Source organism: Callospermophilus lateralis, unplaced genomic scaffold, assembly GCF_048772815.1.
Source record: "Callospermophilus lateralis isolate mCalLat2 unplaced genomic scaffold, mCalLat2.hap1 Scaffold_79, whole genome shotgun sequence".
In the NCBI taxonomy this organism is placed as follows: domain Eukaryota; kingdom Metazoa; phylum Chordata; class Mammalia; order Rodentia; family Sciuridae; genus Callospermophilus; species Callospermophilus lateralis.
Window position 1 is genome coordinate 6,834,810 of NW_027515935.1, and position 14,724 is coordinate 6,849,533.

General features: G+C 33.5%; 1 protein-coding gene across 1 annotated transcript in view; it reads left to right on the forward strand.

The window, feature by feature from the left end:
- The first annotated feature begins 467 nt into the window (after positions 1-467).
- The window catches only part of LOC143640947 (oligoribonuclease, mitochondrial-like), a 60,247-nt gene continuing 45,990 nt past the window's right edge, over positions 468-14,724 (forward strand). Inside the window, exons 1-2 of the mRNA XM_077108450.1 lie at positions 468-789; positions 1,387-1,498. Coding sequence (XP_076964565.1) covers positions 481-789; positions 1,387-1,498 — 421 coding nt within the window. The 5' untranslated portion in view covers positions 468-480. The remainder of the gene's footprint in view (positions 790-1,386; positions 1,499-14,724) is intronic.

Here is a 14,724-nt window from a genome sequence, read left to right on the forward strand (position 1 = left end):
TAAAAATAAATCCCATCTTCTTAACAAATATGAAAAAAGCCAATACAAATAATGGCTTTTCAAGTGCATTCTGTCTGCTAGCTTATGAACAAATCAATTGAAAGACTTCTGCTCATAAAATTCCTTACAAGTTGGAATAATAACCTAGCAAAATGATCCATGTAACTCTCATCCTATAGTGCTTTTAATACAGGAGTCACTGTGCCTACAGTATGTATTGAGTGACAGTGCGTATTTGTTGAAAGAAGACTCTTATGGTTATTTTTTTTAATAAAATAGATCATAACCAGTTTCAAAAGATAGGGATCTCTTCACTGTGGAAGGTCGACGCATAACCAGAATTTTAATTAAAAAATTTCCTCCTTATAAAAACTATGATTTCTCGCTCAGCGCCTCCCCGCGGGTTTGCGACGTTAGCGACCATTGCGCCTGCGCGCGCGCAGGAGGCTAGGCTGGGGCCGTGGCGGCTCGTGCCGGGTGATGCTAGGCGGCTCCGTGGGCTCCAGGCTGTTGCGGGGTGTGGGTGGGAGTCGCCGGCAGTTCGGGTCGCGAGGTGTCCGCGGAGGTGGCGCAGCCATGGCGGCAGGGGAGAGCATGGCACAGCGAATGGTCTGGGTGGACCTGGAGATGACAGGATTGGACATTGAAAAGGACCAGATTATTGAGATGGCCTGTCTGATAACAGACTCTGATCTTAACATTTTGGCTGAAGGTCCTAACCTGATTATAAAACAGCCAGATGAGTTGCTGGACAGCATATCAGATTGGTGTAAGGAGCACCATGGGAAGGTAACATTACCAAATAACAAGATTGCTGCTTTGGGGAACAGTAACAAGCTTATTGCGCTCACATCTGAATCCTAGACCATTGTTGGATGTTATTTAAAAAGAGGGTTAGAGGAAGATTGCTTGGCAAGCCTGGGAAACTGCTTGCTTTTTACTTTTCATCTTTTGGACCTCTCGAGATCATCTTCTCCTGAATGTCCTCTTTTTTCTCTCCTATATTCAGTCTGTGGCGAACGCATTGTGGATTGTCAAGTATTACTCAAGTCAGTCTTTTGGATGAGGTTAGACATCAACTCTCAGAGAAGGGGGAATGCTGCTGTCCTCTTAATAGTTGTTTCTTCCCAGAGGTTATATCCTTGGACTTTGAGCACCATCTTTTTTGACTGTGTGGAAATGCTATTAACAATCAGGAACATAACTTATTGGCTTGGATTAAGAAAAATTTGGTGAAAAGATGGCAGTTTCAATTTGAACTTGAGTTCTAATAATGGTCCATCTGTGGTGATACTTGCCCATTTTTGAAGTAAAGTTTCATTTCTGGATACCTTTGAAAACTGACTTCATGTGTTTCTGCTGGGGGCTGGGAATTCTCTCTTGCAGTCTGGTCTTACCAAGGCAGTGAAGGAGAGTACAATTACATTGCAGCAGGCAGAGTATGAATTTCTGTCCTTTGTACGACAGCAGACTCCTCCGGGGCTCTGTCCACTTGCAGGTAAAATCCAATCCTATGAATATCTTGTAGATAGTCTTCCATTGTAGTGATTCAAGAGACTGCAATTCCAGAAATACCAGCCAAGCCTATCTATATCTTCTATTTACTCTGATTTGGATTATTTATCTTTTGTGTTCAAGTTTCCTTGTATAGTTCACAACATGAATATTAGGAAAATGCGCTGAAATAAGACATGAGAAGTTAGAAATAAACTCAGTAAAAATTTCTCCATATTTTTATGATGAAAGAATTTTTGACATAGAAAAGTTGGACTGAGTAATTGTTAAATGTGTGCCTGTTGGTTGTACCTATTTTTTTTTATATTTGAAAATAAAGTGTAGGTGTTATGACAATTCATTTCTAAAAACTTCATGGAGCATCTCCTAAGAATAAGGATATTTTGTTATGTAACACAGTATCATTATTGCATTGAAAAGAATTAGAACCATTTAATAGTATCACGTGATGTCTAGTCTACATTCAGAGTTCCCTAAAATGTCTAATTGTTTTTGAACCAGGATTCAGTCAAGGCTCATGCGTTTCATTTTGGTTATTATGTATCTTTAGTCTGTTAACCCAGAACTGTCCACCTATCTCTATTTTTTTTTCTCTTGTGACATTGATTTAAAAGAGACCAGGTCAGTTCTACCAGGATTTTTAAAGCAGCAACTTTGTAAGAGGGGTGATAATGTTCTGTGGAGGTGTATTTGCATTTGTATATGTCCATTGATGTGGTAACTGACACTTTTCTGGATCATTCACAAGGAAAGTTTTGGCATTAAGTCTTAGAATTACATTGTGTAAAAGTTCTTCAGCCAATGTAGTTGATACCTATTTTAAAATTCTTATTTAAATTTAGTGTTTTAAATATAAATTACTGTGTGGAAACATAAATGTGGATGTGATTTGTTATAAAAATTGGAATGTAAATAAAGGCTTATTTATTTACATGAAAAAAATAAAAAAATAAATAAAAACTATGATTGGCCTTTAGAGAAAATCTATCCTTTAGTTTTATATTGGAGATGTGTGTAATAAAAATGAATCCCTCTTTTGCTTGCAAAGTTTAAATATTTGAAGAAAACTCTTTTGAGTAAATGTTGTAGAGATACCAATTTATGATTTCTCTGCACTATACCTTTGGCCTCATTCCCCACACACCCTATTTCACAACATTACCCAGATTTTTATGGTAGGAAAGTTTTCAAAACCAGAGAAAATTTACCTAAACATAGATATGTGTTGTATTTTCTGATCACATAAATTTTGCCAGCAAATGTTAGAGACCACATCTTTTTACCCAGAGGCAAGGATTATGGGACCAATTGAAAAGTTAGCCACAGACCCAGTGTGCATTGCTCAGTATGAAAGCAATTATTACTTACCTTAGAGATCAAATAACTTTCTACTGAAAGGATATTTATGGTAACCATGAAAGACTAAATATAAAGGATCTTCCAATCTTTGTTAGCTATCACAATTGGCCCAGATTCTTTCATGACCCTATAAAGAAGAGGATCCTCATAATGCCCAAGATTAACTTTGATCTAATGGTATGGTGTTTCTAGGCCTAAATTTGTCAAAAAATACGTAAAAAAGTGAATTCCCTCACACATTTATTTTGGGGATAGTATTTATATCAATTGCACAGCAATCACAACTCTCCTTAAATCTTGTCTTCCCAACTTCAAATTAAAATTCCATTTGGCTCTCATACTTGTCTGCTAGTCTAAAGTAGGATAGGGTAATATAAGAGCAGAAGCTCTAGTGTCAGAAGAGAAATTGATTGCAGTCCTGTCCCCAAAGGAAACATTCTGTATTCAAATTTAAGTTTTTTGAGAAGAGCCTCACTTCTCAAAAAACATTTAAGAGTGTGCCTCCTGTGGCTGGGGTTATAGCTCAGTGGTAGAGCACTTGCTCAGCACACATGAGGCACTGGGTTTGACCCTCAGCACCACATTTAAAAAAAATAGATAAAGAGTATGCCTACTGATTTCCATTGAATCTTTAATTAGAATAGGAATCAGTAAATAAAGTTTTGGGGCCAGATTCTCCCACCCCAATTTTTAAATGGCTGGTGAACAATGATTTTACTTTTTTGTTTGTTTTTTTTATTTTTCAGTACTGAAAATCCAACCCAGGCCTCTAGCATGCTAAGCAAATGCTTTACCACTGCACTATATCCCCATTTTTTTAAATTTTAATTTGAGACTAACTTGCGTAGGCTGGCCTCAAACTTGCAATCATCCTGCCTCAGTCTCCTGATTATCTGGAATTATAGCCATAGGCCAATCCTCCCTGACCACCTTTCCTTTTTAAAACTGTTGGAGAAAATATCAAAATACTTATATTCTGTAAAACATGAAAATTTTATAAATTTCAGATTTCATTGTGTGGAAATAAAGTTTTATTGGGATATAACTGTAAAAAAATCAAATTTAAGTTTTTGCAGGTATAAAACAAAAAGAGCAATGCTATTAGGTACCATTTGGGGCATGACCAAGAGTCAGTCACCTTCTGCCAAAGAACAATGCTGCCTGAATGCCCAACCCATTTTTAGTGTTTTAAAACACAGTTATGCAGATTCCCTTGATCAGATATTTTGAGGCTGGCAGGATTATGAAATGTGTCTCATCAATTCCAAGACTCATCATTTTGTTCAAATTTGTAACATTTCTAAATTTGAGGTATATTTTCAAATCAGAGTTAGCTGAAGATATTTCTTCATTTTTTCTTGCATAAACAATGGTGTTACCCTGCTGAGCATCATCACTGGAGAGGATATCGAAAACCTGGGCTTTAACTGAAATTTTTTATGACAAATGTAGTACCATTAAGACAAAGATTAATTGAGCTGTCTTTTGATTAAAATCTGTCTTACTGGGGCTGGGGATATGGCTCAAGTGGTAGCGCGCTCGCCTGCATGCGTGCGGCCCGGGTTCGATCCTCAGCACCACATACAAACAAAAGATGTTGTGTCCGCCGATAACTAAAAAATAAAGTATTAAAATTCTCTCTCTCTTTCTTTCTCCCCTCTCTATCTTTAAAAAAAAAAAACTGTCTTTCTGTATATGATGTTGATTCTTGGCAAAATATGTCAGCAGAAAACTGAAATGCAGATTTTGTTGTAGTTTTTTTTTCCCCTCAGAATTATTAAACAGATGATTTGGGCAAATTCTGTCTTGATGAACTTGGTGAACTTAAATCAGCTGTGAGAGATATGAACAGTTTTGTTGTGCTGATCACATCTACCCTCTGACCCAGTATGAGGTTAGGAAGCAAAAGCTGATCATCAGCATGATTTTTTAAGAGTGGTCTCTTGGGTGACAATCAGATGCCTTCTGAGGTCACTCACAAACATTTCATTATTATCACCTATCAAACTTTATTAGTTTTTAGAGAAAGGAAGCAATTTACATAAAGCAGTTGTGAAGTCTTAGGTACACAGTAGGCCTTCAAGAATTATTTTCACCATAGAATTGTCATTCTCTGAATTTATTTTAAGTTGATTAAGCATAACAATGTATGGTAGCCAGAACCAATAAGATTTCTAAGTGTGGTTCTCACTTCCTCAGTTGGTTTCTATAGTTTTGTTCATAAAACACAAGTTCCCATTAGCTCTGTTGGAGTGACATCTTACGATTGATTCCTACTGATCTCACTGGCAAGCCAAATCTGCCATCTATTTTACTTATAACTAAGTGATCCATTCTTTTGAATGGTTGATATTTTGGATTAGGACACAAGACTTTACATTTATCACTATAAAATGCTCTTTGTTCTTTCTCTCTTTGTTGCCGAAATGCTGTGAACTCTTCTCTTCTATAAAGTAATTGTCATGATTCTCAACTTTTTGGCATACACAAACATTAACTACTTTACAGATTTCAACTTACCAGTTAAACTGGTCTCAACTACAGAAATGGGACTGAATCTAGAACTCAGGTTCCAGAACTGTGAAAAATAAATTACTGTTGTTTCTAAGTCTCCTAGTCCATAGTATTCTGTTATAGCTGTCTGAACAAACAGGACATCTCTAGTAAGTGATAAATGAAGGAGGTCCATCTTTTCATTACTCAAAAACACCTTGTTCTGTATTAATTGGCCTCTGGGTCTAATAACAAAGGATTGCATGAGTGAAGTTAAGAAATTAAATACATTATATTTATAATATATAAATACATTATATTTATAATATATAATATACTTATAATAAAATAATACATTTATAGAAGTCACTGCAGAAAATTTTGAGAAGAAATTATTTGAAAATAAAAGGTTCTCAAGAACACTTATATTAAAAAATAACTTTGCCTTAAATATCAGAGGATTTTTATTATTTTACTTCATATAACTTTTTTTTTACTGATTTCAGAATCTATTATGAGCTAGATGTGGTGGTGCATGTCTATAGTCCCAGTTAATTGGGAAACTGAGTCTAAGGGATCACCTGAGGCTAGGGGTTAAAGCCCAGCCTGAGCAGCATAGTAATATCTCCTGAAAACAAAACGAACAAAATCCAGAAATAATACTAATCAAGACATTGTGGTATTGATATAAATATAGACATATAGACTGATGGAACAGAATTGTTAGTCCAGAAACTCTCATATTTTTAGTGAATTTATTTGAAGGTAATTAAGTGAGGATCAAAAAAAAGTCTTTAAAGAATGGTGCTGGGACAACTGACATTGGATCACTTGACTCTATTTTATTCCGCTTAGCACACTTCACATATTTCGCATTCCTGACTTAGGCTCCTACACATCAGGTTTTTGAACATTGATCTACCCAATCACCCATTGCTCAGATTCTATAAGCCATTTCCTTTGTGTCTTAGTTCCTTTAAGTACTGCTCTAACAGAATACCTGAGACTGGGTATCTTATAATGAATGAAATTTATTGGCCCACAGTTTGGGAGGGCAAAAAGTTCAATAGCAAGGCACCAGCGTCTTGTGAGAGCCTACTTTCTGGGTGATAACATGGGAGATATCACATAACAGAAGGAGAGAACAAGAGGGGTGAACCCACTCCTGAAATAATGGTATTAGTCCATTTATGAGGGCAGAGACCTTATAAACAATATACCCCTTAAAAATTTTATCTATTCTTTTTTTAGTACATTATTGATTCTCATTTTGACATAGTTATACAAGCATGAAATATAGTTTGCTCTAATTCAGTTCCCAATAGTTTCCCTAGTATTTACAAGGTCCTGGGTTCAATTTCTGGTACTAAAGAAAGAATTTTTTAAAAACGTAAGTGGACAGTGGACATTTCTAATTTTACAATTTTTGAATTTCTTAACATTTAGGTGATCTTTAAAAAAAAGTAGGTATTTTTTCAAGCGTAAAATGGGAATAACAAAAGCCCAGCCTCAAAAAGTTGCTTTTGAGGAATAAGTAACAGTACATTCTCTTGGAACACTCTCATACACGCTGTTATTTCTTGTTGTGCAGTGAATATTTTCTTAACAGATTTGTGATATTCAGGAAGCCTTAAGCAAAGCTATGACAAAATAAAATACTTTTTTCCATTCTCCTACTATTCCCTATTTTAGTTCTAACTTAACACTTACATGTTATTCTTATCCTTTCCCTCAAGAAACCCCACAAGTTTTCCTCAGTCTCACATTGTAATGTTTAATCAAGTTCTATCTTCCTTGGATAAATCACCTACATCTAAACTTCCCACTCTTCAATTTTGATCCTAATTTGTCTACCCCAATTTTCCATTTCCTCTGAAGCTTATGATATGAAAATCAGATTGATACTAATTCCACTGGTAAAAAAAAAATGTGCTTTACACATGAGCAAAAAACTTAGTAATTTACATGTGTGAAGTTATTGAGGTCTTTTGAAAATTCAAATTTATATGCACACACACACACCTATGTGTACTCTTTATATATATATATATATATATATATATATATATATATATATATATATATTACACTCAATCAAATAATCAATTTTTTTTGTCATACTACATATGCTTCTAAGTCATAATAGAAATATAAAAGTTGGTATTAGTCCCATCCTGATAAAATAACTTTTAAATCATTCAAAATATAATTTAATAAAAGATGTATTCAAAAATTAATTTTAAAATATTGCACTATTAAGGAATGGTGGAATATGCCTCTAATCTTAGCTCATAGGAAAGCAGGAGGATCAGAAGTTCAAGGCCCTGAGTAAATCAGCAAGACCCTGTCTTAAAATAGAAAATAAAAAAGGCTGGAGATTCAGCTAGTGTTTAACCTCCTCTGGCTTCAATCCTGGTACAAAAAAAAAAAGTATTGCCCATGTTCATAGTTTCATATATCTTATATGAATATTCTTAATTAAAAATGGAAATGTTTTATCATATAAATACATTTGTATTAACTTGCTAGTTAATGGATTGGAAAATAGTACAATAAAGTAGGCAGAGAGGCATAGCTGTTAAACTTTTTTTTCAGTCAGTGATGATGAGATATTATTGTGAGAGAATTCTTACATAAAACACTTTTTAAAAATACCTCTACTCTTTTATTGACTTTTTGCAATTCCAAATTAGTATCTTTTGAAATCTCTAGCAGGTAATTACATGCATTTATTGTGAATTATTTTTCTGCATTCTTTCAACGAGAATTTATTAAACATGTTGAACACTTATATTGCAATAGAAAATGCAATACACATCTTGAGGTACTAAAAGTATGTAGACATATACAGAATACAAAACAGACACACATGCAAATACCTATTAATAAGAAAACTTCATAATCTGAATATTTTATTCCTGGAAATCTAATAAACATTCTACAAACTAGAAAACTAATTTATAATAAATAAATATTTATTGTTAGGAAATTTGAAAGTAAATAGCCTTTTGTCATAAAATATTTGAATGGACTTCATTATCCCACATAGTACATACTGGGGTGGTTATACAGCAATAAGAGCCATAACAGTAACAAAGACACTACCTATTACAATTACCTTGTTTCTTATTATTTGAGTGGGGGGGGGGGTGCAGGCAGTGTGTACTAGAGATTGAACTCAGGGGCACTGAACCACTGAGCCACATCCCCCTCCCAATTTTGTATTTTATTTAGAGACAGAGTCTCCCTGAGTTGCTTAGTGCCTCGCTTTTTCTGAGGCTGGCTTTGAATTCAGGATGCACCTACCTCAGCCTCCCAATCCACTGGGATTACAGGAGTGGGCCACTGTACTTGGCTACCTTGTTTCTTTATTAAAGGAATCATTTTTATCCTTCCTGTCTACAGGTAGTGCCAATTACCATCAGATTTCTTCCTGTTTTGATCACCATAATTTATTTCATATAATATATATGAATGCTTAGAGGAGTTTGGGTTCACAGAAAAATTGAGAAAAATGCATTGAGTTTTCATATATTCACTATCTCACACATGCATAGTCTTTCTCATTATAAACATAACCTAAAAGGTTAGCACATTTATTACAATTGATAGACCTATTTTGACACATCACTATCACCAAATGCTTGTAGTTTACACAAGGGTTCTCACTTGGTATTTTGCATACTATGGGTTGATAGATGCTTGTGAATGTGTATTTGGTATTATTATACCAAATATCTCATCCCCCACCAAAAAATTCCTGTACTCTTCCTTTTCATAGTTTCCCCTGCTTAATTCATGCCAACTACTAAACATTTTATAGTCTCCATAGATTTCCTTTTCCAGAATATCACATTGTTGAAGCAATAAAGTACATAATATTTCCATATTGGCTTCTTTCACTTAGTAATGTACATCTGAAATTCTTTCTTGTTTCACAGTCTGATAGCTAATTTATATTTAGCAATCAATAATATTTAATTGTCTGAATGTACCATATAGTTATTTATCGATTCATCTATTACAGAGCATCCTGGATGCTTACAAGTTTTGGCAATTATAAATAATGTTGCTGTCAACATCCAGGTACAGTTTTTCATATAGATATATCTTTCCCACATTTTTGTAAATGTTCAGAAATACATATGATAATAGTATGTTCAGTATGTTCAATATTTACTATTCCACTTTACACTTTACGCTTCCATCAGTAATAGGTAAGAGTTCCTGTTGCCTTACAACCAGGCATATAGTGATGGATTTTGGTTATTCTAACAGGTGTTCAGAAATTCCATGGGCTTTCAGATGCAAATACTTAATTATATCAAAGGACAGTGATCCAGGGGTAGACTGTGCTCAAATGTGGCCTTCCTCACCTGAACAATATATGGGGTTTGAAAAAAATTCAAATATATTTTTGTATGAGCTATTCAAAGTTTAAGTTTTTAGAAGATATTTTCAAAATTCAGTGAATGTTTTATCCCCATCTTAGACTGATCTCCCACTCTCTTTGATTTCCTCTGGGTAGAGAGTTTACAATATTTTAACATTCTGAAGTACTGTCAATGTTATGCTTCTACTTTCAAAATTAGAAAACTGTATTTTACTTTCTAACTACAGTTTATATTTAGGATCACTTTCCTTATGTTTACTATAACTATTTTGTCTGTTGACACTTTTAAAAAGGAAACTATCTATGATTGCAAATATATATTTTATGTGAATATATTTTGAAGAGAAGTTGAACCCTTGTCTGAACAGTTGTGAAAGACACAGTAATGTGAGACACACCTTACATTGATTGCTAATTTTATTGTTGTTTAAATATTCTTAAATTCTAAAGATTTAACTTTATTGATTTTATCAAAACATTTTAAATAACTTCTGTTCTTGGTATTCCATTTGTGATGATTTTTAAATATTTTCTTTAACATTCTTTTTCAGTTTTACTGATAGTGAATAGTAACTTCCTTATAATCCAATTTTAAAATTTTTATATGATTCTATTTTTTATTTTAGTTTTGTTTGACATGTATTAATTCTACATACTAATAGTGTTAATTGTGATATGTCCACCCAAGCAAGCCCTGTATACTAATCTCTTTTATTGTGCATGGTACTGAGGATTGAACCCAGGGGTGCTCTGCTACTGAACTACATCTCCAGAACTTTTTATTTTACTTTTGTATTATTTTATTTTGAGACAAGGCTGTTAAATTGCAGAGGTTGGCCGCTTCTTCATCCTCTCCTGTGGCTGGAATTACAAGCATGCCCCACAATGCCCAGCTGCAACTTCTATTTTTAATAGTTATTCGGCTGGGCATGATAGCCTTTAATAATGTTGTGATTCTGAAGATAACTTTTTATGACCTCCATCACAACAGTTGACAAGACTGCTTCTCCTCTTATTGTTACTTTTTGCATATGCATTATTATCACTTAATAATTACTCTGTTGATGTCATCTGTTTTTGTTCTGTATTCTCACTGTGATGTTTAGATGTAGATTTACTTTAATTCTTCCTGAATATATCATTTTAGAATCAGTTTCTAAGTTCTTATTAATTATTCTGTCAATACTATCTCTTCATTTTCTTGAAATTTTCATTTCAAAATTTCTTTTAAGTAAGTGTGAATTATGTAATTCCATTCTTAATATGACTTATTTTTCAACATGTTAGTTTTGCTAGATGGAACCATCATATGATTTCCTACAATTACTTCTTCTAATTAATTGATGCTTTCTTCATCAATGTGTATTTTTTCTTGCCAAAATGAACATTTAGTTCAAGTTCCAAAAATCATGATTTTGTTTTATTGCCACAGGTTATGAGATTATTTCTATTGGGTTATTAATTGCTATGGTTTGAATTTGGTTTGTCACCTCTGAAACTCATGTTAGAATTGCATTGTCATTTCAATGGGGTTGGGAGTTATGGACTTTAAGAGGGTTTCATGCAGAACTGAAATGATTCTCATGGATTAGACTGGTCACCATGAGCTTTCTGTTATTATAAATTCAGGTTTCCCTTTGTATATTGTGTCTTTGGCATGTGTCCACTTCCCTTCCTCTTTACACTATGTTTGAATGGAGGCCAATGTCATGCTATTGGACTTCCCAGCCTCCAGAACTATGAGCCAAAATAGATCCCTAGTCTTTATAAATTATCTAGTCCAGGTAATCTTTTAAAACACACTAGATCCTCAGTCAACACAGAATATTTTTTTACATCCTTATATGTTTGTCATTTTTGGATTGTAAAACAACTATTGGACAGATTTATTTTGGAAGCATCAAGGATACCAAATGAAAAATTGTGTTTTCAGCATAACTTTTCATTTGTTTATATTATGCATCTCATAAATAGCATCATTTTGAAGTTAATTTCTTATCCTAGTGGCTACCAGATGATATTAACTGTGTAAATAAGATCTCCAAACCACACGAGGCACAAATCGGTGGATTAAATTCTTAAATGTTGTCTTTTTAATTCTGTTTCAAGCAGAATATATGGAAAGTGAAGTATTTAGAACTATTTGGCAGAATATGAAGGAAAATATATATATATATATAAAATTTATAGTCTTTGGTTTTATTAACTTTGGTGTACGTTCCAGGGGTACAAATTTATGTACAACAGGAAATGAAAATATATCACAGAGATCCAGAGACTTGGCCTGAAATGGACATTTAATCCATAACCTCTAAGTTGGAAGATCAGCATTTCCTGCCAGTCCCACACTAAAGAAAATCTCACTATCAAATTTCCAGTTTACCATCCTGCTTGGCTTTTATCAAATGATTTCATTCTTTCTAGTTGTTCTCTGAGTACATAATATTATTTTGTGTTTAATGACTGCATTCATACAAGTTTCAAACACCTTTTTTTAACATGTCATTTAGTTTTCCACAATTCCAAAATCAGAAGTCAGAGTTTAATCCAAATAATTATTATTATTTTAATTATTCTTGTAACTACTTAAACATACGAAGGGCCTATGCTCATGATGAAAAAATGCATCATGATCTTAGTAAAATTTTCTAAAATTTGAATAGCAAGGAATTTCTTTTCTTTTTACCACTGTAATTACTCTTTCCCCAAGTAGTCTAAACTACAGGGATTCTTGATAGAAATGCAAATAAAGGAAATCACAACACTATTACCCAACTCTCAATTCCTACCATACATGTGACATGAAGCGTGTGACTCCATGTCTGTGAAGTTTAACTATTGAAAACTTTCAAGACTGATTTCTCCCATTTTTTCTTCTGCTCCTTATCTGGTCAAGCTAACATCAAAGCTCTGCTACTCCCTTTATACCATCAGCTAGGAATTCAAACCACACAAGATGGCTTACACCCTGATGACACCCCTTGACCACCATAAAATCATTCAAGCCTGTCTCCTTCCTGCCTTTTCAACTACTTTGGATGTATTTGGAAGTCTCCTTACTGTCCCCACAAAGCCTTGTTACATGAGGGACAGACCTTTCACCCCTTTGCCTTGTTAATGTGTTTTCTGATCATTTTTGATGTTGAAATCAAAATTGAGGTGGAAGTTCACACAGTTTTGGTGCAGTAATTAAACAACAGCAGAATATTTGGCAAACACTCTTTATAAAATGTAAATCATGCCATGATTTATTGATAATATTCAAATTATCATCAGCCAACATGTTTTTTTATGAAAAAATAAAAAAAAATATTGCTTAAGAATAAATTTAAATGAAAAAATGTGTACATGTTTAATAATGATGTTTATTCAAGAATAGGGAAGTTAAAAGGTATATCAGTATGGTTTGGAATTTATATTAATTGATTTAAATCCCTTCTACTTCAGAGATATGTTTTATTCCTAATTTTCAAATGGCACTAAATGGAAATCAGAATGACTACAGTGAAAAAATATGATAAGATTTAAAAAATATATTTTTAGTTGTAGATGGAAACAGTACCATTATTTTGCTTATTTAGTTCTTTTGTGTGGTGCTGGGTATTAAATCCAGAGCTTTATGCATGCTAGTCGAGAGTTCTACCACTGAGCCACAACCCCAGCCCATGATACGATTTTTGTACATTTTTATTTGAATAAATGAGGTTTTCTTTGTTCAATATTATTTCTCTTTTCAAATATTGATACTATACCTAAGTTATATCTTTCAGTTATTTCTCTTTTTTGATAAGACAAATTAAACTGTGAACTGTGTGTGTATGTGTGTGTGTGTGTGTGTGTGTGGGCATGTGAGACAGGGAGAGGGAGAAAAAGGGGTTTAAAGAAGATTATTACTAAATTTGTTGCCTGGCAAATTCAAAATAAGAAGAGCAGGCAAGTAGGCAAAAACAAAAAGAAGAAGAGCATGTTGTCGTCTGAAGTTTGATTTATATTTGTCAGTTTGCAGGACAGGTTGTAACCTCAGGCAGTTTTTAATGCTGCAGACTTTAAATAAAATTACTTTTCTGGGGAAACACTTTTTGTCCTTAAGTTCTTTGACTAGAAGAGGGGCACATGCATTATCAAAAGCAATTTTCTTTAAGGTATCTAGTTGTAGATGTGAAGCACATCTTCAAAATACATTTAAGGCAATGCCTATGTTAATGAATGATTAAATAAGTACCACGATGTAGCCAAGTTGATACATAAACTATTACAGTGGAAAAATTACTATGTAATTGTTATGCTTCACACACACTATTGTATCAGCCATTGGGATTAAATTTCTTCAATAAAGTAAGACAAAGTAAAAGTGATTTCTTTCTTTTTTCTTGTTTGTAATACTGAACATCAAATGGTCAGTTAAAAGCAGTTAAATGGATTATTTATGGGCAAGAATATGAAGCACAAAGAATGGTGGCTCAGTGGTAGAAAGATTCCCTAGAATGTATTAGGCCGTGGGTTTGATCCTTAGAACAACATAAAAACAAATAAATAAAATAAAGGTATTGTGTCCATCTACAACTAAGAATATAAAAATCACAGTTATCTATATTTATGAAAATGCTTATCAAGGCACATAAAGAAAGTATAAATCAAAAAATAAAAATAAATGCTGAACATAATATTATATAAAAGCATAATTTTAATTCTCATATATTATACTAATTATGATATACCTATGGAAGTATCAGAGAGTCATGTCAAAATTTTGAGTGATTATCCTTGTGTAATGTGATTATAGGTGGAATTTATATCTTCTTAAGTTTCAGACATTCTTCTAAGTGTGTTCTTGTACATATCAATATTTAGGTATTTTATCTGGTCATAGTGACATATGCCCGAAATCCCAGGAGCTCTGGAGGCTGAGACAGGAGGATTGTAAGTTAAAAGCCAGCTTCAGCAACACTAAGTTCCTAAGCAAC